This window comes from Stegostoma tigrinum, chromosome 3 (genome assembly GCF_030684315.1).
Source record: "Stegostoma tigrinum isolate sSteTig4 chromosome 3, sSteTig4.hap1, whole genome shotgun sequence".
Taxonomy (NCBI): domain Eukaryota; kingdom Metazoa; phylum Chordata; class Chondrichthyes; order Orectolobiformes; family Stegostomatidae; genus Stegostoma; species Stegostoma tigrinum.
The window spans coordinates 48,908,240-48,927,439 of record NC_081356.1 but is presented as its reverse complement, the minus strand read 5'-3'; the positions used below and the strand labels follow the sequence as shown (position 1 = coordinate 48,927,439).

General features: G+C 42.0%; 1 protein-coding gene across 1 annotated transcript in view; it reads left to right on the top strand.

The window, feature by feature from the left end:
• frem1a (Fras1 related extracellular matrix 1a) overlaps positions 1 to 19,200 on the top strand; it is a 395,391-nt gene that overhangs the window by 252,683 nt on the left and 123,508 nt on the right. Inside the window, exons 16-17 of the mRNA XM_059645008.1 lie at positions 6,888 to 7,082; positions 12,462 to 12,647. Coding sequence (XP_059500991.1) covers positions 6,888 to 7,082; positions 12,462 to 12,647 — 381 coding nt within the window. The remainder of the gene's footprint in view (positions 1 to 6,887; positions 7,083 to 12,461; positions 12,648 to 19,200) is intronic.

Sequence of the window (19,200 nt, the reverse complement as noted above, 5' to 3'; positions counted from 1 at the left end):
TTCATCTATATCAATGTATATAACAAATGATAAGGGGGTCAGTATTGATCCTTGTAATACACTGCTGATCACAGGTCTCCAATCATTCAATCAGCCTTTTACCCAGTACCCTTTGTGTCCTATTGCTAAGCCAGTCTATGATCCATCTTGTCAAGTTTCCTGCCATTCCATGTGCTTTAACCCTTCTCAATCAGTCTCCCATGTTGGGCTTTTTCAAAAGCTTTGCTAAAATCCATATAAAGTATATCAACTGAAATGATCTCATCCACATACTGTCACATTTTCAAAAAATTCTAATAAATTTGTTAAGTATGACCTCCCTTTGACAAAGCCATGCTGACAACCCCTAATTAACTTTCCAAGTGGGTTTAATTTGATTCTTCAGAATTTTCTCTAATAGTTTCCCGACCACAGATGTGAGACTTACGGTTCTCTAATTTCCTAGTGCAACTCTACCATCCTTCTTAAAAGTGGGACCAGATTGCCATCCTCCAGTCCTTTGGCACTTGTCCTGTGGTCAGAGAGGAATTAAAAATTTGTGTCAGAGCTGCTAAGGTTTCCTGTCTCATCTCCCACTGCAGCCTGGGATATAATTAATCTGGGCCACAGGATTTGTCTGTCTTTGAGCCTGACATAACACAACATAACCTTCCCATTTCCTTTGGCAAACTGCGCGTTCTTCACAGTTCCTTTTCCTGAATTCCATACTTCCATTCTTCTTTTCCAGAGTGAAGACTGTAGAAAAGTTTTCATTTGACTCACTTCCAATATTCTGTGGCTTCACACAGACCTTTTCCCTTGGTTCCTAATTGGCCCTACTCTTTTCCTAGTTAACCTTTTCCCTTCAATACTTTTATAAAAATATCTTAGGATTCTGTTTAGTCCTGTTCACAAGTCATTTTCCATGCCACTTTTTGGCTCTTCTAATTGCTTCCTTAAAGTTTTCTTCTGTATTCCTTTAGGGCCAGAGCTGAATTGCTCCCTTAGGACTTGCAAAAAGTCTGACATTTCTTTCTCATCCAGTCCCGAATTGTTCTAGATATCCAGCGTTCTCTGAACTTATTGCTCCTACAAGTACAGAATACATGTTGACCTGCACTTTCCTCAACTCCTTTTTCAACATAGCCCCACTGATCTGCTGTAGACTTACCCGCAAGGTGCTATTTCCAATCTATTGTGGCCAGATCCTGCTTTATATTAATAAAATTTGCCTTCCCATGAATAGAATCCAAAACCTTTTTTTGCAGGCCATCTTTTTCCTTGTCCAGGACAAATTTGAACTATACCATATTTTCATCGCTATTGCCTAAATGTTCCTCCACGTCACACTGAACACTTTTCCAGGTTTTATCCCCGAGCCACATCCAACACTGTGCTATCCCTCTTTGGCCTTCTACATATTGATATAAAACACTCCCCCATATACATTTCAAGAGCCCTCCCCCTCTAAACTGTTAACTCTATGACTGTCCCCATTTATGTTGGGAATGTAGAAATCCCCCATTATGATTTCCCAATATTACTCTTACACATTTATCTGAACTGTCTGTGCATTTGCTCCTCTATTTCCCACTGAATCTTTGGAGGCCTACAATAGACTACCAGTAAAGTTTCAGGCCCAGGACAGTTCTAAGGAAGGTTTGTCAGACCCGAAACATTAACCCTGACTTTTCTTCACAGATGCTTCCAGACCTGCTGAACTTTTCTGGCAACTTCTCTTTTTGTTCCTGATTTACAGTATCCACAATTCTTGTGGTTTCTACCTGCAAAGATGTTAGTCCCTATGAGTTACAAGTGCAGGCTGTCTTGTCTGTACATGCCCCAAATTCTCCAAAAATGGTCTAAGTGATCCAGGAAACTAAAACCCTCACTTTTGCACCAACTCTTGGGCCATGCATTCATTAGTCCTATTCTTGTATTTCTAAATTCGCTAGCACATGACACTGGGTGGAATCCAGAGATTACAAGCATAGAGGTCCTGCTTTTTAATCTACTGCCTTGTTCCCTGAATTCTTGATGGAAGACCTCATTCCTAACTATGCCCATATCATAGATACCAATATGTACCACAGCCTCTAACCTGTCAGCCTCCCCTTTCAGGATGCCCTGCAGTTGTGATATCCCCGACCTTGCCATCAGGTAAGCAACACACCATCCTGGAGTCACATCATGATGCAGAATTGCCTATGTACTCCCCTAACTAAAGAAACCGCTAATGCTATTGCTCTTCCTTTCTTCTTCCCACTACCATCATACAGTCAGGCTGCTTGTAGTACCAGAAGCTTGGCTCTGACTGCATTTCTCTGAGGAAGCAGCACCCTCATCACCTTCCAAATTAGTGAGCGGAACCCCAGGGGATTCCTGCACTATCTGTCAGTTCTTTCCGGAGTATCAGATGGTCACCCATTCCTTTTTTCCCTCTAGTCCTTTGAGCTGCAGTGTGACTACCTCTCTAAACTTGCTAGCCATGTAACTCTAAGGCTTGTAGATGCACCGCAGTGTCTCCAACCACTGCTCAAGTTCAAAGACCCTAGAGCTCAAGTGTGTACAGCTGGGAGCACTCCCTACACATTTGGACATAATCATAGATTATGGAGCATAGAATCCTTAAGTGGGGAAACAGACCCTTTGACCCAACAAGTCCACACCAACCCTCAGAGCATCCCACCCAGACTCATCCCCCATAACCCACCTAATCTGCACAGCCATGAGCAGTACAGGCAATTTAGCATGGCCAATCCACCTAGCCTGCACATCTCTGGACTGTGGGAGGAAACTGGAGCACCCAGAGGGAACCCATGTAGACAACATGCAAACTCCACACAGACAGTTGCTGGAGGGTGGAATTGAACCCAGGTCCCTGGCACTGTGAGGCAGTATTCCTAACCACAGAGCCATCATGCTGGTCATCTGGGAGACTGGCATCACCAGGACTCCCCACATGCAACAAGATACATGTTCTGCTCAGCTTGTCTCTCCGGACATCTTTTAAACTTATGGTTGACACCTTAGTCTAGGATTATTAGTCTTATTTTGTTAGACTTCTTACTCACTAACATTAGACAAAGGTTAACTGTAACTAAGTTCGCACTTATTTATTTCTGTAGGATAAGGATGGGTTAACCAGTAATTGACAGATGATAATTGACAGTACCACGGTAGCACAGTGGCTCAATTGTTAGCACTGCTGCCTCACAGCGCCAAGAACCTAGGCTCGATTCCAGCCTCAGACAACTATCTGTTTGGAGTTTGCATGTTCTCCCATGTCTGCATGGGTTTCCAATGGATGGTCTGGTCTCGACCCACAGCCCAAAGATGTGTGAGTTAGGTGGATTGGCCATGCTAAATTGCCCATAGTGTCCAGGGATGTGTAGGTTAGGTGAATTAGCCATGGAAAATGCAACATTACAGGGATAGGGAAGACGGTGTGAGTCCAGGTGGGACGGTCTTTGGAGGGCCAGTGTAGACTCAATGGGCCAAATAGTCTGTAACCAGACTCTGGGAACTGTATGACTCACCGATCCTCAGCCTTTTTCACTTCTTGAAATTATGATGTCAACAAGGAGCCACGCTGAAGATTCTCATGGTGCTCCTACGGCAGAATATGCCTGCAGTTTACCAGTTACTGTGTTGTCCCCCATCTCATGGCTGCTGCAGTTGAACCAAGCAAAGTGCCCTGTAAGGACTAGAGTCCTGGCTACGGACACTGGCTAGGTATCCTTATCAAACCTGGTCTAATATAAGGGTAAAATACCAATATTGCTGGAAATCTGACTCACCTAATGATCTTGCCTCAACCAAACTCACCTAGAGACAACCTGATCTATTTGATTGTTATTTTGTTTTTGGGCGCTTGCTGTGCATAAATTGGCTACATTGTCTCCACACTTCAATAGCAACGGTCCTTAAAGGAAATAATTGGGTGTAGAAGGCTTTGGGATGCTCTGGGGTCATGAAATAATGCTATAAAATTGCAAAACTTCCTTTCTTTGCACGTAACTCATGCATGGCAGACTAGCCAGAAAGAGCAAGTGGAGGGTTTGATTCAAAATTGACTCCGAGGCGAGAATCAGGGCAAAGCTTGACACATAACTCCATGATTGGAAGACTACTTTCAATGCAGATACTGAGAACTAAGCTCTAAGACCCTTAGAAGACAGAAATAGATGTTGCAAATCTGTGACCGTTTAATTCGGTTTGACATCTTTTCTCTGACAGGCACATTTACATTTGGCTGAGTCAGTCCTTTTCTGTTCTAATGTTTACTTTTTTTTATTAAGTTGCACATCTCACATCACAGTGGTGTGATTATCAAGCATCTCCTTCTTTGAAATGTTTTTGGCAGGATTTAAAGAGTTAAATTAACATCAATTTGGCCTGCAGTCCCTTGAGTATAAGAGGTTTTGTTTATAGGGATGGGTAATATGATCAAGGTTAGAAGGAATTTTTTGTGTAAAAACGATGAGAATATCCACAACAATGGACTGTTTTCATGAAATTGGAGCCAGGCTACTCATGAATGAAATCCGGAAATTGTTTGTTTCACAAAGTGTTTCAGAAATCTGGAGTTCACCACACCTTCACCTCCCAGACCCTGCAATGCTATTGATGCTGAGACCATGAGGGGTTTTGAAATTGAAGTGGGTAATATTTTTTGTTAAGTAAAGCCTTTAAAGGACATGGATTAAAGCAAAGAAAATTGAGGTGAGGTGCAGATTGTGATGATCAAAATAGATGGTTGAACAGGCTCGTGTTGGTCCACATCTGTCCCTCAGGTTTTAAGTTCATAAACAGCTAGTGGCTTCTGTTTGTTTCTTTTTGATGTTTGATTGTTCGGCCTTATATTTGTAAATCCACCAGCTGAGAAGGAGAAAGTACTCAACTTTAATCTATGTCTCAAGATTGCTATAAGAAGCTATATATCACTGACATATAAAGGGACTATGAAGGGGAAATCTGGGAAGTTAATCGAATTATTGTAATCTATTTGACTTGATACAGGTGTACAAGATGATCAGTGGGATAGATAGAGTGGACAGCCAGAGACCTTTTCCTAGGGTGGAGGTAGCTATTACGTGGGTACATTGTTTAAAGTGAGTGGAGGTAGATATAGGGGAGATGTCAGAGTGGTAGGGGCGTGGAATGGATTGCCAGAGAGGGTTGTGGAGTCGGCCTCATTAGGGGTATATAAGCGGCTATTAGACAAGCATATGGATAATAGTATAAGATAGGGGTGGAGGTTAAATAGACCTTAGGTTTAGGGTAAAAGTTCAGCACAGTTGGGGTAGGACGGTGCTACCTCATAGTGCCATGACCCGGGTTCGATTCCACCCTTGAGTCACTGTCTATGTGGCGTTTGCACATTCTCCCTGTGTCTGCTGTGGTTTCCTCAGGGTGCTCCAGTTTCCTCCCACAGTCCAAAGGTGTGCAAGCCAGATGGATTGGACATGTTAAATTGCCCATAGTGTTCAGGGATGTGTAGATTATAGGGAGATTGGTCTGGATGGGATGGTCTGAGAGTCTGTGTGAACTTGTTGGGCCAAAGGGCCTGTTTCCACGCTGTAGGGATTCTGTGATTCTATGAACAGCATGGGCCGAAGGGCCTGTATTGTGCTGTACTGTTCTATGTTCTAATATATCACATTAAATGTTTTTTTTTTAAGAACTGTGTACTCACCATTTATTCAGTGATGGAAACAAAAATCTATTGAATTGAGGAGGTTTTCTAGTGCATTTCTTTTGACAAATTAGGAATTCTGTCAGCATTGTTACTGTCTGGAAATATGCTGCAATTCAGCTAAAAATGGAAATTATCAACATCCTGGGAACAGCCACTTTCATTAGAAAAGGCTTGAACAACCATTTGTTCAATGTCCCTTTATTTGCTCCCATATTTAACTTCTGTTTTCTTTTTCTTTCTACCTTTCCTCCTGGTCCTTTATCTCAACATTATCTAGCTCCTGTTGTTGTTAAGTGTCTATCTTTGGCTGATGACAAAACAAACTAATGGTGAATGAGGAAATAGCAAAGTAAAAATTGATCAGAACATTCCAGCAACTCCACATTCCTGTTGGGTTAACCAATCTCACAAGGGAGAAGCCAGAATACTTGAACTAGACTCAGTATCCCTTTTCTTGCTGATTAAAATTACCCAAGCTTTCAACTCCAAATTACTTGCAAGAAGAGTTGGCTGGGATTAACAGTAGGTTTCTTTTCTTTTGTCGTGTGATTTTTTTAATGCTGATGTCCATGAATTGGGGTTCAAGAGAGTCAGGTCATGGAGAAGACAAGGTCAAGGACAATCTTTGGGATTGGGCTTGTTTATAACACTGTTTAGTGCATATTATGTTTAAATACTACAATACATTATGTTCAAAAACATTGGGCTCTAATCATACCATTACATTCTTGAAAGGCAATTTCATAATTTCTACTGTTAAGTCTAGTTGGTTTACCATTGATTTCCCTGCATATTTCTAATATTCATGTGATGAAACCTCAGGTTTCTGCCTAGCACTTTGTGTACTTTGTTGTTCTTTCATATCTGTCTGCCAACAATGTGCTACTTATGTCCAGTGAGGAGCAGCTTTGTGATATGATTACAAGGTTACTTCAGGGGTATAAAGCCCTTTCGTATCGTTAACAAGGTGAAATAGGCTGCCAGTACCCCTTAAAATATTGTTTCCCCAGAACTCTATCCCAGCAAGTGTGAATTTATTTTGGAAAGGCAAAAGGGGGAAGATAAAAAGATTAGGACATTCAGAGTAGTCCAATTATGATTTGAATTGCAACTGTCAAGTTAAGACTATGGACTGAAATTATAATCCTGATAAATTATTTAATTTGAAAAATAACCCTTTTACTATTTGAATTTTCCCTCTTCTCAGGTGGTGAGGTGGGATTTGCACCCTGTATTGACACCATTACTTTTGTCATCTTGGATTGGGATGGAGGTACAGTAGAAGGCTGCTGCTCTGAGGAACCACTTACCCGTCTGTTACCAATGCACAACTCTCTCCCTGTGTATGATCTTAACATTACTGTAATGCCCATCAACAATCAGCCACCGACCATTAACATTGGTAAGAAAGCAACAAATATTGATATTTATGTTGACCTATATTTGCATGAATACTGCAAAGTTGGTGTTTCCACTGCTGTTTTAGATGATGTGGTGAGGCTGGAATAATATTGTCAGGCAGGTAGCATGCCACTTTGGAACAGGAATGAGGGGAAGAATGAATATTTATGTTAATTATTTATTTTCAGAGTAAATTTAGAGAACATTCTGTTAAGTTAGGATTGAACTGACTACTTTTAAGGTGGCGAGAGCTAGACTCTTTTTGGGCTGTGGAATCAAGGGTTACCAAAGATAGAGGGGAATGTGGAATCCAGAACATAAACAGATGAGCCACAGTTTTATTCAATGGTGGGGCAGCTCAAGGAGCTGAAAAGGATACTTTTGCTCTTATTCTGTATGCTCCAATGCTATAATGAGCCTAAGAAGTGCAATGAGATGAATTGCAACAGGGATAAGCTGCTACTAGTGCAGAGACGGGTGAACGTGAATACTAAAATTTATCATAGAGTGAAATACAGACAAAAGACAAAAAGCTGAACTCTCTTTTTGGCTAATTATCGTTTCATAAAGTTTTTAAAGAGGGCTTCTGGCCATGAGTCCTACTGGATTCTTCACGACATTTTATCAAATGCTACCAATCATTTATAATCTATCTTTGTTTCTCCTCTCGCCCTATTCTAGTCCCATCCTACCATGCGCCGTTTGCAGAACAACTAATGTTTCAGCAGATATCAGCCAAAAGACCGGCAACCCTGGTGCCCATGCCATCTTTAAAAGTATTCTTTGCACCTGGAAAATGTGGTGTTATCTCACAGCAGCCATGTAATGGCACAGCAACCACAAAGTCGCAGTGCTTACGGCATAGAGCTGGCATGGCTGAGACTTCCTTGCATGTATAATCCTATTTTCTCGACTTCTTTGCTCTTTAGCCACCAGCCAGACAGTTTACGTGAGGTCAGGTACATCCGGAATAACCGCCCTTGCTAAGTCACTGCATTCGGTTCCAAATGTTCAATTTAGGCCTGCATCTTTTCAATGTCCAGCTGGAGAACATCACAAGCAATTGGACAAATTTCAAAGATGAGTTTTTTATTTACAGCCAGTAAAAGTGAACACAAACAAAATGAACTGAGGCTGCAGTTCATTCCACGTTACAACAAATGCTGGCATGGTGACCAATAGCTATTTAACATTCCATGATGACCTCCTGCAGCTGTCATCTGCTGGAGCCAGGTATCGATCAGGTCTTCTCTGGCTTGTCACATCCAACACAGCTGAACTCTGTTATGGATAGTTTCCATGAACTTTCTATCTCCCCAGTGCCATCCTTCTCAAAAAAACTACCATTGTTCCCCAACTTTTAAGCATCTATCTCATTGCCTCACAGTCTACCCCAACTGTGCAAGGCACAGCATGATTCAGCACACTCTGTCTGGACTATCCTGGAGGGCTCCCCCGACCAGTCCAAGAAGAATCACATTTCCAACAACCCGTTGTCTGCTCCAGCACAGCCCTGGTTACAGCATATCCACCAATTCAGTTGAAGGTGCTGTGCCAGTTGAGTGACCAACACATGATATTGAAAAGAGAGTACTTTCTGCATTCCAACTCCACTTCTCATCCCAGACCTACATCAAACATTCAACTTTCCATTGAATTTTGTGGAGTCTATTTCAATAATCTCATGACAGATGATGAAGCAATATTCCCCTTCTCCCACAGCACCCTGACAAGATTTTAAAATTATGCCTTGGTATTAGCCAGCATTCATCTCTTTTAAATGATTGCTGTGAACTTCTGTTGATGCTCAGTTTGCAAGCACCAATGGTATGGTGCAAATAGTCTTTGACTAGCATTTGAAAGCGAAGCATGTTCCCATTACAATGCTTTGCTAATGGATGCTGAAATGGATGCTGAAAGTTAAGTGTAGCTGGAATTTGCAAAACCATGATTCATGTATTTGCTCCTTCCATGTCCTAATGTCCATTAGACATGGATCCCACTACCAAACTCTCACTGATTCCAGCCAATGGATGCTGAAAGTTAAGTGTAGCTGGAATTTGCAAAACCATGATTCATGTATTTGCTCCTTCCATGTCCTAATGTCCATTAGACATGGATCCCACTACCAAACTCTCACTGATTCCAGCCAACCTGGCCATTGTCCCAGCCGTTTTCCAGTTGCAGTTAGTTCCTAGTTAACAGCAAGTGATGGGAGAAAACGTATATCGTGGTCAACTTTGTGAGGACTGGGTTCTGCCTGGTTGCCAGTTAACCCCACCCCCAAAGCCACCCTGTCACCTGGTAGCTTGCACTACCCAATCAACCCATTTCCACCTATCTCCCCCTGTGTGGAGACCCATCAGAAAGTCATGGGGTTTTATAAGATGGGAATAAATCCTTCAGCCTATTGTGTCTGCACTGGTCGTCTACTCTAGTCCCATTTTCCAGCGCTTGACCGCTATAGTGCTTCAAATGATCATCTAAATATTTCCTAAATGTTGTGACGGTTACTACCTTTACTACCCTTTGAGGCAGATACCCACCATCCTCTGGTGGAAAAAAAAAGTCCTCCAATCCCCTCTCAAACATCTGCCTTTTAGGCTAAATATGTACTCTTGGTTTTTTATCCCTCCACTAAGGGGGAGAATAGACCCTTCTAGTCTCTCTTCGTAGTTGAATTGCTGCAGCCTAGGCAGCATCCTCTTCTGAGTGCAATCACACCCTGCCTACAGTGTGGTGACCAGAACGTGCTCATTTCTCTAGGTGTGACCTGACCACTGTCTTACACAGCTCCACTACAACCTCCCTTTATTTTAAAGTTATTGCCTCAACTAATAAAGACAAGTACCCATATGCCTTCTTAATAACCTTTATTCACCTGCTATGTTGCCTTCAAGGATTTATGGACATGCACACTGAGGTTCCCATGTCTCACCTGAAGGTTCTACACCCTTGAATATTGAGCTGCTATACCTGCCCCTCCCTCAGCAATGATGTCATATCCAATGTTTCCTCTAAGTGGCTACGCAGCCTGTCTCAGATTCCACGCGTGCTAATCGGTATAACTTCAAGGTTTAGAAATCACAGCCACACACTGACCTTAGAGGTCCACACAACAAAAGAAATAATTTAGAGACCACAAATGACCATTTCGTTGAATACACGTGCAATGTGTTTGCTATAGGTGTCAGATTGACATCTAGGTATGTGCTGTACAGCAAAATGTCTTTCACTGGACAGATCTACACTGTCTGCTCAAAACAGCGTGTTAATACAGGAGAACATATAGCCTTTAAATGAGGTTGAAGGAACAGAGAACTTTATAACTGAGGTGGTAATATTACGACATTGAAGAACAGAGTAAATGTAAAGGCCGAATTATCATCGCATCTGCTATTACACATACCCGATTATTAGCTACTAACAGTCCCTATTAATAGCTATTCAATCCTCTTAGCATGGCTGTTTATCCGATCCATTGTCTAAGCAACTGTCCTTCTCTCTCTTTGGACTCTATCTCCACTTATTGTTTACTCCTTAACCCTTCCCCCTCAGCCTATCGTCTGCATAAAAAGAAACATTTTCCTAGCTGTCATCAATTCTGAGGAAGAGTCACTGGACCTGAAACATTAACATTAATTTCTCTCCATGGATGCTGCCAGACCTGTAGAGCAATTTATGTTTTGTTATGAAGGGGCGTCTAATAGAAACATATAAAGTTATTAAGAGAGTACATAAGATAGAAGCAGGGAGGTTGTTTCCACTGGCGGTGAGACTAGAACCAGGGGACTTAGCATCAAAATGAGGGGGAGTAGATTTAGGAATAAACTGAGGAGGAACTTCTTTTCCCAAAAGGTTGTGAATCTATGGAATTCCCTACTCAGTGAAGCAGTTGAGGCTACCTCATTGAATGTTTTTAAGGAAAAGATAGATTTTTGAATTGTGAAGGAAGTAAGCATTATGGTGAGTGCGTGGGTAAGCAGAGTTGAGCCCACAAAAAAGATCAGTTATAATCTTTTTAAATGGTGAATCAGGCTTGAGGAGACAGCCTACTCCTGCTCCGATTTCTTATGTTCTTTTGCTTCTGTTTTCCAACACCTACCGTTCTCTTGTTTTTTTTTTAAGTGTAGTGGAATACAGTAGAAAGGTGCAGAAAGATGTTAGTAGAAGTGACTGGGCAGGTAGAGTTCAATATGGAGAACTATGATACTATCTGTTTAAAACCAAATAAAATAGAATCATCAAGGTGTTACAGCACAGGAAGCAGGCCTCTGGCCAATCATGCCTGACCCTGTCAAAAACAGCCGCCTAACTATTCTTATCTTATTTTCCAGCACTTGGCCTATATCCTTGTATGCCTTTCATTGCAAAGATACATCGAAATACTTCTTTAAATGTTATGAGGTTTTGCACCCGTATTTCGACCACCCTAAAAGGCAGAGTTTAAGATTTCCACCAACTCTGGGTGAAAAATGTTTCGGCATGCCATCTGAACCTTCCACCCCTTTCCTCAAATCTATGCTTCCTGATCCTTCCTCAAAAGGGAAAAGTTTCTTCCCATCTATCCTGTCTGTGCACCTTTATAATCTTTGTACACCTCAAACATATCCCCCCTCCTCAGTCTCCAGTACTCAAGGGAAAATTATCCCAGTGTATCGCATCTCTCTTCATAACAAAAATTCTCCAGTCCAGACAGTATCTTGGTGAATCTTTTCTGCATCCTTTCCTGTGCAGTCACATCCCTCTTGCAATGTGGATTTCAGGACTGCACAAAGTATTCTTGCTGAGGCCTAGCCAATGATTTTTTTCAACAGTTCCAGCAGCACCTCCTTACTTTTAAGCTCTATGTCTCAGTTAATAAAGAAAAGTATCCCAAATACCACCTTATTTGCTTTGTCTACCTTAATAAATCCAAGTATTTTACTGTGGAATCTCCAAGAAATATAGAGACACAAATTCAAAACTCAGAATATAAGTGAACAGGCATAGGAAACGTTTCAAATTATTAATAGATTTTTGGCGTTTATTTCAAGAGGTTTGGATTTAAAAAACTTGTACCACTTGCGAAGTATGAAAACAATTGAACGGTTCACTCTCAAAATAATAAATTCAAGTAGTCAGTGACAAAATGTTATTTAAAAATGTTAATATTATTTGAAATTTAATTTAATAAAACATCAACGTGTTAAGGTAAGTGTCTTTAGTGTTGACTATCGTTAGCTCTTTGCAGCTTCGGTACTTTTGTTGTTGTACGAAGACACCTAGTCTGTCAAGAGGGTGATTCTTTCTCCTGGAATGTTCTCCGAGAGTGAACAGTAGTGATTGCTTTGCATTCACATCAAATGAAATTTGTTTCCATCTGATTGTCTCATTCCAGGTGAAACCTTTATTGTTGAAGAAGGATCGTCAGCTGCTATCACTGTCAGTCACTTGTGCGCTAGTGATCCAGATACTGCTAGCGATGAACTGATTTTTGTCTTGTGGTCTCCACCCCAGTTTGGTTACATAGAGGACACATCACCTTCACCAGGTTATGAGAAGAGTAATGTGGGCATCAGCATAGGTAATATCAAAGTGAAATTATTCTTATAACTCCAATCCAAGTGGAGTATTATGTCCACCGGCTGTAAACATGTCATTCACCTCCAATGACTACAATAGATTAATCTGTTTAATTTGGAACTAATGGGGCCCCATTTGACTGGGAATAGTGTTGGGGCAAGTGTCTTTTTGTCTGCCACTTTGGTTAAAACTTATAATAGTACAACATGTGTGGAACATCGTTTGAAATTAAAGTGTAGTGTTATTTTTATTCCTCTTTCTAGACACATTGTGATGAAGACAATAGTCTTTTAATGATACAAAACTGGAGTCTGGCTTATGTTGCACCACTATTTAAGAAAGGTGATAAGGAAAAGCCAGGGAACTATAGATCAGTGAGTGTGACATTGGTGATGTGTAAGTTGTTGGAGGGAATCCTGAGCGACAGGATTTACATGTATTCGGAAAGGCAAGTACTTAGTTTAGGGATTGTCAACATGGCTTTGTATATGGGAAATCATGTCTCACTAACTTGATTGAGTTTTTCTAAAGAAGCAACAAAGAGGATTGATGAGGGCAGAGCAGTGGACATGACCTGTGGACTTCATTAAGTGCGACACAGTTCCTCGTGGTAGACCGGTTAGCAAGGTTAGGCCACACAGAATACACAGAGAACTAACTATTTGGATACAGAACTGACTTGAAAGTAGAAGATAGAAAGTGTTGATGGAGGGTCTCTTTTCAGGCTGCGGGCCTGTAACCAATGGTGTGCCACAAGGATGGGGGCTGGATCCACTGTTTTTTTGTCATTTATATAAATAATTTGGATTTGATTAGATAGGAACTTAGGAGCTTTGGTTAGTAAGTTTGCAGATGACATCAAAATTGGTGGTGTAGTGGACAGTGAAGAAGGTTGCCACAGAGTACAACGGATCTTGATCAGATGGGCTAATAGGCCAAGGAATGGCCAATGGAGTTTAAGTTAGATAAATGTGAGGTGCTGCATTTTGGAAAGGCAAATCAGGGCAGGACTTATACACTTAATGGTGAGGTCCTGGGGAGTGTTGCTGATCAACACGACCTTGGTGTGCAGATTCATTGTTCTTTGAACGTGGAGTTGCAGGTAGATAGGGCAGCACAGCGGCTCACTGGTTAGTACTGGTGCCTCACAGCACCAGTGACCTGCATAGATTCTAGCCTCAGGCGATTATCTGTGTGGAGTTTACATATTCTCCCCGTGTCTGTGTGGGTTTCCTCCCACACTCCAAAGATGTGCAGGTTTGGTGGGTTGGCCATGCTAAATTGCTCATGTGTCCATGGCTAAGTGGATTATCTTTTGGAAAATTGCAGAGTTAAAGGGATAGGGTAGGGAGTCTGGGTGGGATGCTCTTTGGAGGACCGGTGTGGACTTGATGGGCCAGATGGCTTGCTTCCACACTGTAGGGATTCTATGATAGTGAAGAAGGTGTTTGATATGCTTGCCTTTATTGGTCAGTGCATTGAATGTGGAAATTGAAAGGTCGTTGGTTTGGCCACTTTTGGAATATTGCGTGCAATTCCGGTCTCCATCCTATCGGAAGGATGTTGTAAAACTTGAAAGGGTTCAGAAAAGATTTACAAGGATGTTGCCAGGTTTGGAGGGTCTGAACTAGAGGGAGTGTCTGATTAGGCTGGGATTATTTTCCCTGCAACATCAGAGATATGAGGGGGTGACATAGAACATAGAACATAGAACATAGAACAGTACAGCACAGAACAGGCCCTTCAGCCCACAATGTTGTGCCGACCATTGATCCTCATGGATGCACCCTCAAATTTCTGTGACCATATGCATGTCCAGCAGTCTCTTAAATGACCCCAATGACCTTGCTTCCACAACTGCTGCTGGCAACGCATTCCATGCTCTCACAACTCTCTGCGTAAAGAACCTGCCTCTGACATCCCCTCTATACTTTCCACCAACCAGCTTAAAACTATGACCCCTCGTGCTAGCCATTTCTGCCCTGGGAAATAGTCTCTGGCTATCGACTCTATCTATGCCTCTCATTATCTTGTATACCTCAATTAGGTCCCCTCTCCTCCTCCTTTTCTCCAATGAAAAGAGACCGAGCTCAGTCAACCTCTCTTCATAAGATAAGCCCTCCAGTCCAGGCAGCATCCTGGTAAACCTCCTCTGAACCCTCTCCAAAGCATCCACATCTTTCCTATAATAGGGCGCCCAGAACTGGACGCAGTATTCCAAGTGCGGTCTAACCAAAGTTTTATAGAGCTGCAACAAGATCTCACGACTCTTAAACTCAATCCCCTGTTAATGAAAGCCAAAACACCATATGCTTTCTTAACAACCCTGTCCACTTGGGTGGCCATTTTAAGGGATCTATGTATCTGCACACCAAGATCCCTCTGTTCCTCCACGCTGCCAAGAATCCTATCCTTAATCCTGTACTCAGCTTTCAAATTTGACCTTCCAAAATGCATCACCTCGCATTTATCCAGGTTGAACTCCATCTGCCACCTCTCAGCCCATCTCTGCATCCTGTCAATGTCCCGCTGCAGCCTACAACAGCCCTCTACACTGTCAACGACACCTCCGACCTTTGTGTCGTCTGCAAACTTGCTGACCCATCCTTCAATTCCCTCGTCCAAGTCATTAATAAAAATTACAAACAGTAGAGGCCCAAGGACAGAGCCCTGTGGAACCCCACTCACCACTGACTTCCAGGCAGAATATTTTCCTTCTACTACCACTCGCTGTCTTCTGTTGGCCAGCCAATTCTGTATCCAAGCAGCTAAGTTCCCCTGTATCCCATTCCTCCTGACCTTCTGAATGAGCCTTCCATGGGGAACCTTATCAAATGCCTTACTGAAGTCCATATACACCACATCCACAGCTCGACCCTCATCAACCTTACTAGTCACATCCTCAAAAAACTCGATAAGGTTTGTAAGGCATGACCTACCCCTCACAAAGCCGTGTTGACTGTATTTGATCAAGCCATGCTCTTCCAGATGGTCATAAATCTTATCCCTCAGAATCCTTTCTAACACCTTGCAGACGACAGACGTGAGACTTACCGGTCTATAATTGCCGGGGATTTCCCTATTTCCTTTCTTGAAGAGAGGAATTACATTTGCCTCTCTCCAGTCCTCAGGTACGACTCCAGTGGAGAGCGAGGATGCAAAGATCTTCGCAAGTGGCGAAGCAATTGCATTTCTCGCTTCCCAAAGCAGCCGAGGACAAATCTGATCCGGGCCTGGCGACTTGTCAATCTTAATGTTTGACAAAATTTTCAGTACATCAGCTTCCTCTATCTCTATCCATTCCAGCATGCACACCTGCTCTTCAAAGGTTTCATTCACTACACAGGTCGTTTCTTTCGTAAAGACAGAAGCAAAAAACTCATTTAGGGCTTCCCCTACCTCCTCAGGCTCCACACACAAGTTCCCTATGCTATCCCTGATCGGCCCTACTCTTTCTTTGACCATTCTCTTATTCCTTATAGAGGTTTAGGGGTAAGGGGTCAGGGGTAAGGTAAGTAGACAAGGTCTTTTCTCCAGGTGGGGTCTCCAAAACTAGAGGGCATTGGTTTAAGGTGAGAGGGAAAAGATTTAACAGGGGACCTAAGGGGAAACCTTTTCACACAGAGCATGGTGCATGTCTGGAAAGAGCTTCCAAAGAAAATGGTGGAGGCTGGTATGATTACAACATTTAAAACGCATCTGGATGAGAATTTGAATAGGAAGGGTTTAGAGGAATATGGGCCAAATGCTGGCAAATGGGTCTGACTTAATTTAGGATACCTGGTTGGCATGGATGAGTCAGACTGAAGGGTCTGTTTCTGTGATGCATATATCTATGACCCTATGATTCGAGGAAAAAATGGTGAGGAATTATTCTAATGAAAGACCTTTAGAAAGCATTACATTGCAATCTATTAACACTAGTTTGCAAATGGTGTCATTCAGCAAGAACCTGGACCCAGCTTTTCCTGAAGGCACGCTTTTATAGCTTCCAAACTTGACACTAAACATTTTGTCAACATCTTGTGGGTTACTGTTGTCCAGAAAGTGAGCAGCAGCAACTATATAAATGCTATGGTTACAAGAACAGATTGAAGTCTTGGAATCCTACACCAAATAACTCACGTTCTCACTCTCAAAACTTGTATTCTATCAGCAAGTCACAAATCAAATATGAGTGTATTTTCCAGAATGACTGCAACCTGAACAGTGTCCTAGAAACTCAACACCATCCAGGCCAAAACAGCCCACTTCATCAGCATACATTCATCGCCTTAAACATTTAGTCCTCTCACCTCCAGTGCATAGTGGGACCTTTGATAAGATGCAGATGGGTTGCTTTGCTCTATATGGTGTGAAGTTTCTTGAGTTTTGTTGGAGTTCTCAGATTCACACAAGTGGTGAGTGTTCCATCACATTCCTGACTTGTACCTCATCCTTAGGGCCTAATAATATCTTAACTATAGTAAGAATGTCTTAAGCATTAAAAATAGCCACTATGCTTTCCTATCAGAGTGAAGACTGATATATTCACTGTCAGTTGCTGTATTATTATTGATTCTGTCATGGGTTTTCTCTTTGAGTTGACTGCCACCTCTTTATTAGAAATGTTGAGTTCCTGTGTTGCTCAAAGTTCTGTGACAAGTTGTTGTTGATTTCCCTCTTTCTCGATAGTAATTGCAGACTAGCCAATGTACTCAGCTTTTCATTCGACATGCTCATCAGCTTTTTTTCCTGGATGTCACCCCATCAAAGATCTAGTCAGAGTTTTCTGCCCTGGTTAACATTCCCTCATGAGCTGGCACCTTGATGATCCTTTCTCCCTGCCTTAACTGGAAGCCATGTTTGGTGACTAAATGTCTCTGCAGATCCCACCTCTCCATTTGCTCTTAAAAAACCTGCAGTGCCAATACCTATGTTCGTTTTTCAAACCTGAGACTGAGTGATGGTGTTTCATTATCATTCTCTAATTCCTCTTCAGCTCACCCTAATGCATCACTGTCTGGCCTGGTGCCAGTTTAGCTGTACCTGAAGGGAGATAGAAAAAGCTATAAGCTTGTCATGAGAGGAGAGGGCAGGATGAGGAATCAGAGAGTGGGAGGTGTCTAACGATAATACACTCACTGCATTGGGATAATGTGCTTATCATAATTTATAGTTGCCATGTGCAAGCCATGAATTGTGGTATGTTTTACAGCAGTGGCAGATAAGGGTCAGGTGAAATAGAGTAAAAAAACTTGTTTTGCCACACTATTTTACACGACAAAAATGGTTAAAGTGCTTTATAACCAATGACATAAGTGTAGTCACTGTTGTAATGCAGGAAATGCGCTCAATTTGTGCACAGTAGACACTCAACAGCAATAGAATAATGACTGAATAATCTCTCTTTGTTACATTGGTTGAGGGTAACTACCGACCAGAACATGGGAAAGCTTTCCAAAGGATGACACTGTTAGCTAGCATTGTAGTCTTCCATTAGTAAGGCAGTAGAATGCCTGCCTTGATTTTTGTGTTCAACTGGAATAAGACTTAAATCTCAAATCTGTGGCCTAGAAGTGTGAGTGGTAAAGCACTAAGTGAACCATGGCTGAAACTTTAAGTTATAAATGTGATTTTCTTTTTACTCAAGAATACTGATGAAATCTGAATTACAATGAGTGAATGAAAGTTGGTCAATGAAGCAGTCTGTGTTTCTTTTGGCAAGAAATGGCATCTAACAATGCATTCATTGAACTTGGTTATTCTTGTGAGATCATTGAACTTTGTGTGCACTGTATCCAGATCCAGTATCTATGCTGGTATTAACTGCAGATCTAATTGTCCTCAGTACCTGGAGTCTCTGCTAGATCCGTAGAGTCATACAGCATGCGAGCAGGCCCTTTGGCCCACGATATCTATGCTGACCAACAAACACGAAACTACATTTATCCTATTTACCTACACTTGGTCCCTAGCCTACTATGCCCTGACATTTTTGTGCTCATCTAGATGCTTTTTAAAAGTTGCAAGAGTACTACCTCCACTGTCCTCTCAGGAAGTATGTTCCATATTTCTACCACTCTCTGAGTGATAGAAAGAGTTTGCATGTCTCCTCTAAACCACTTAGTTCTCACCTTAAACTTATGTCTTCTAGTCTTAGACATATCTGCCACAGGGAAAAGATTCTTATGATCTACACTGTGCCTCTCATAATTTTGTATAGATCAATCAGACCTCTCCTCAGTCTTCTCTGCTCCAAGGATAACAACCCAACTCATTCAGTCACTCTTCATAACTGTGACTTTCCATCCCAGACAACATTCTGGTGAATCTCGTCTGTACCCTCTCCAATGTGATCACGTCCTTCTGACAGTATAGCAACCAGAACTGCATACAGTATTCCATCTGTAGCCTAACCAGTGTTTTATAAAGTTGCATTAAGACTTCCTGATTCCTCATTCTACACTCCGGCTAATGAAAGCAATCATCCAATATGACTTCGCCATCCGATCGATCTGTGCCCACATCTTCAGGGATTTATGGACATATACTGTCGAGGGTTAAACCATCAA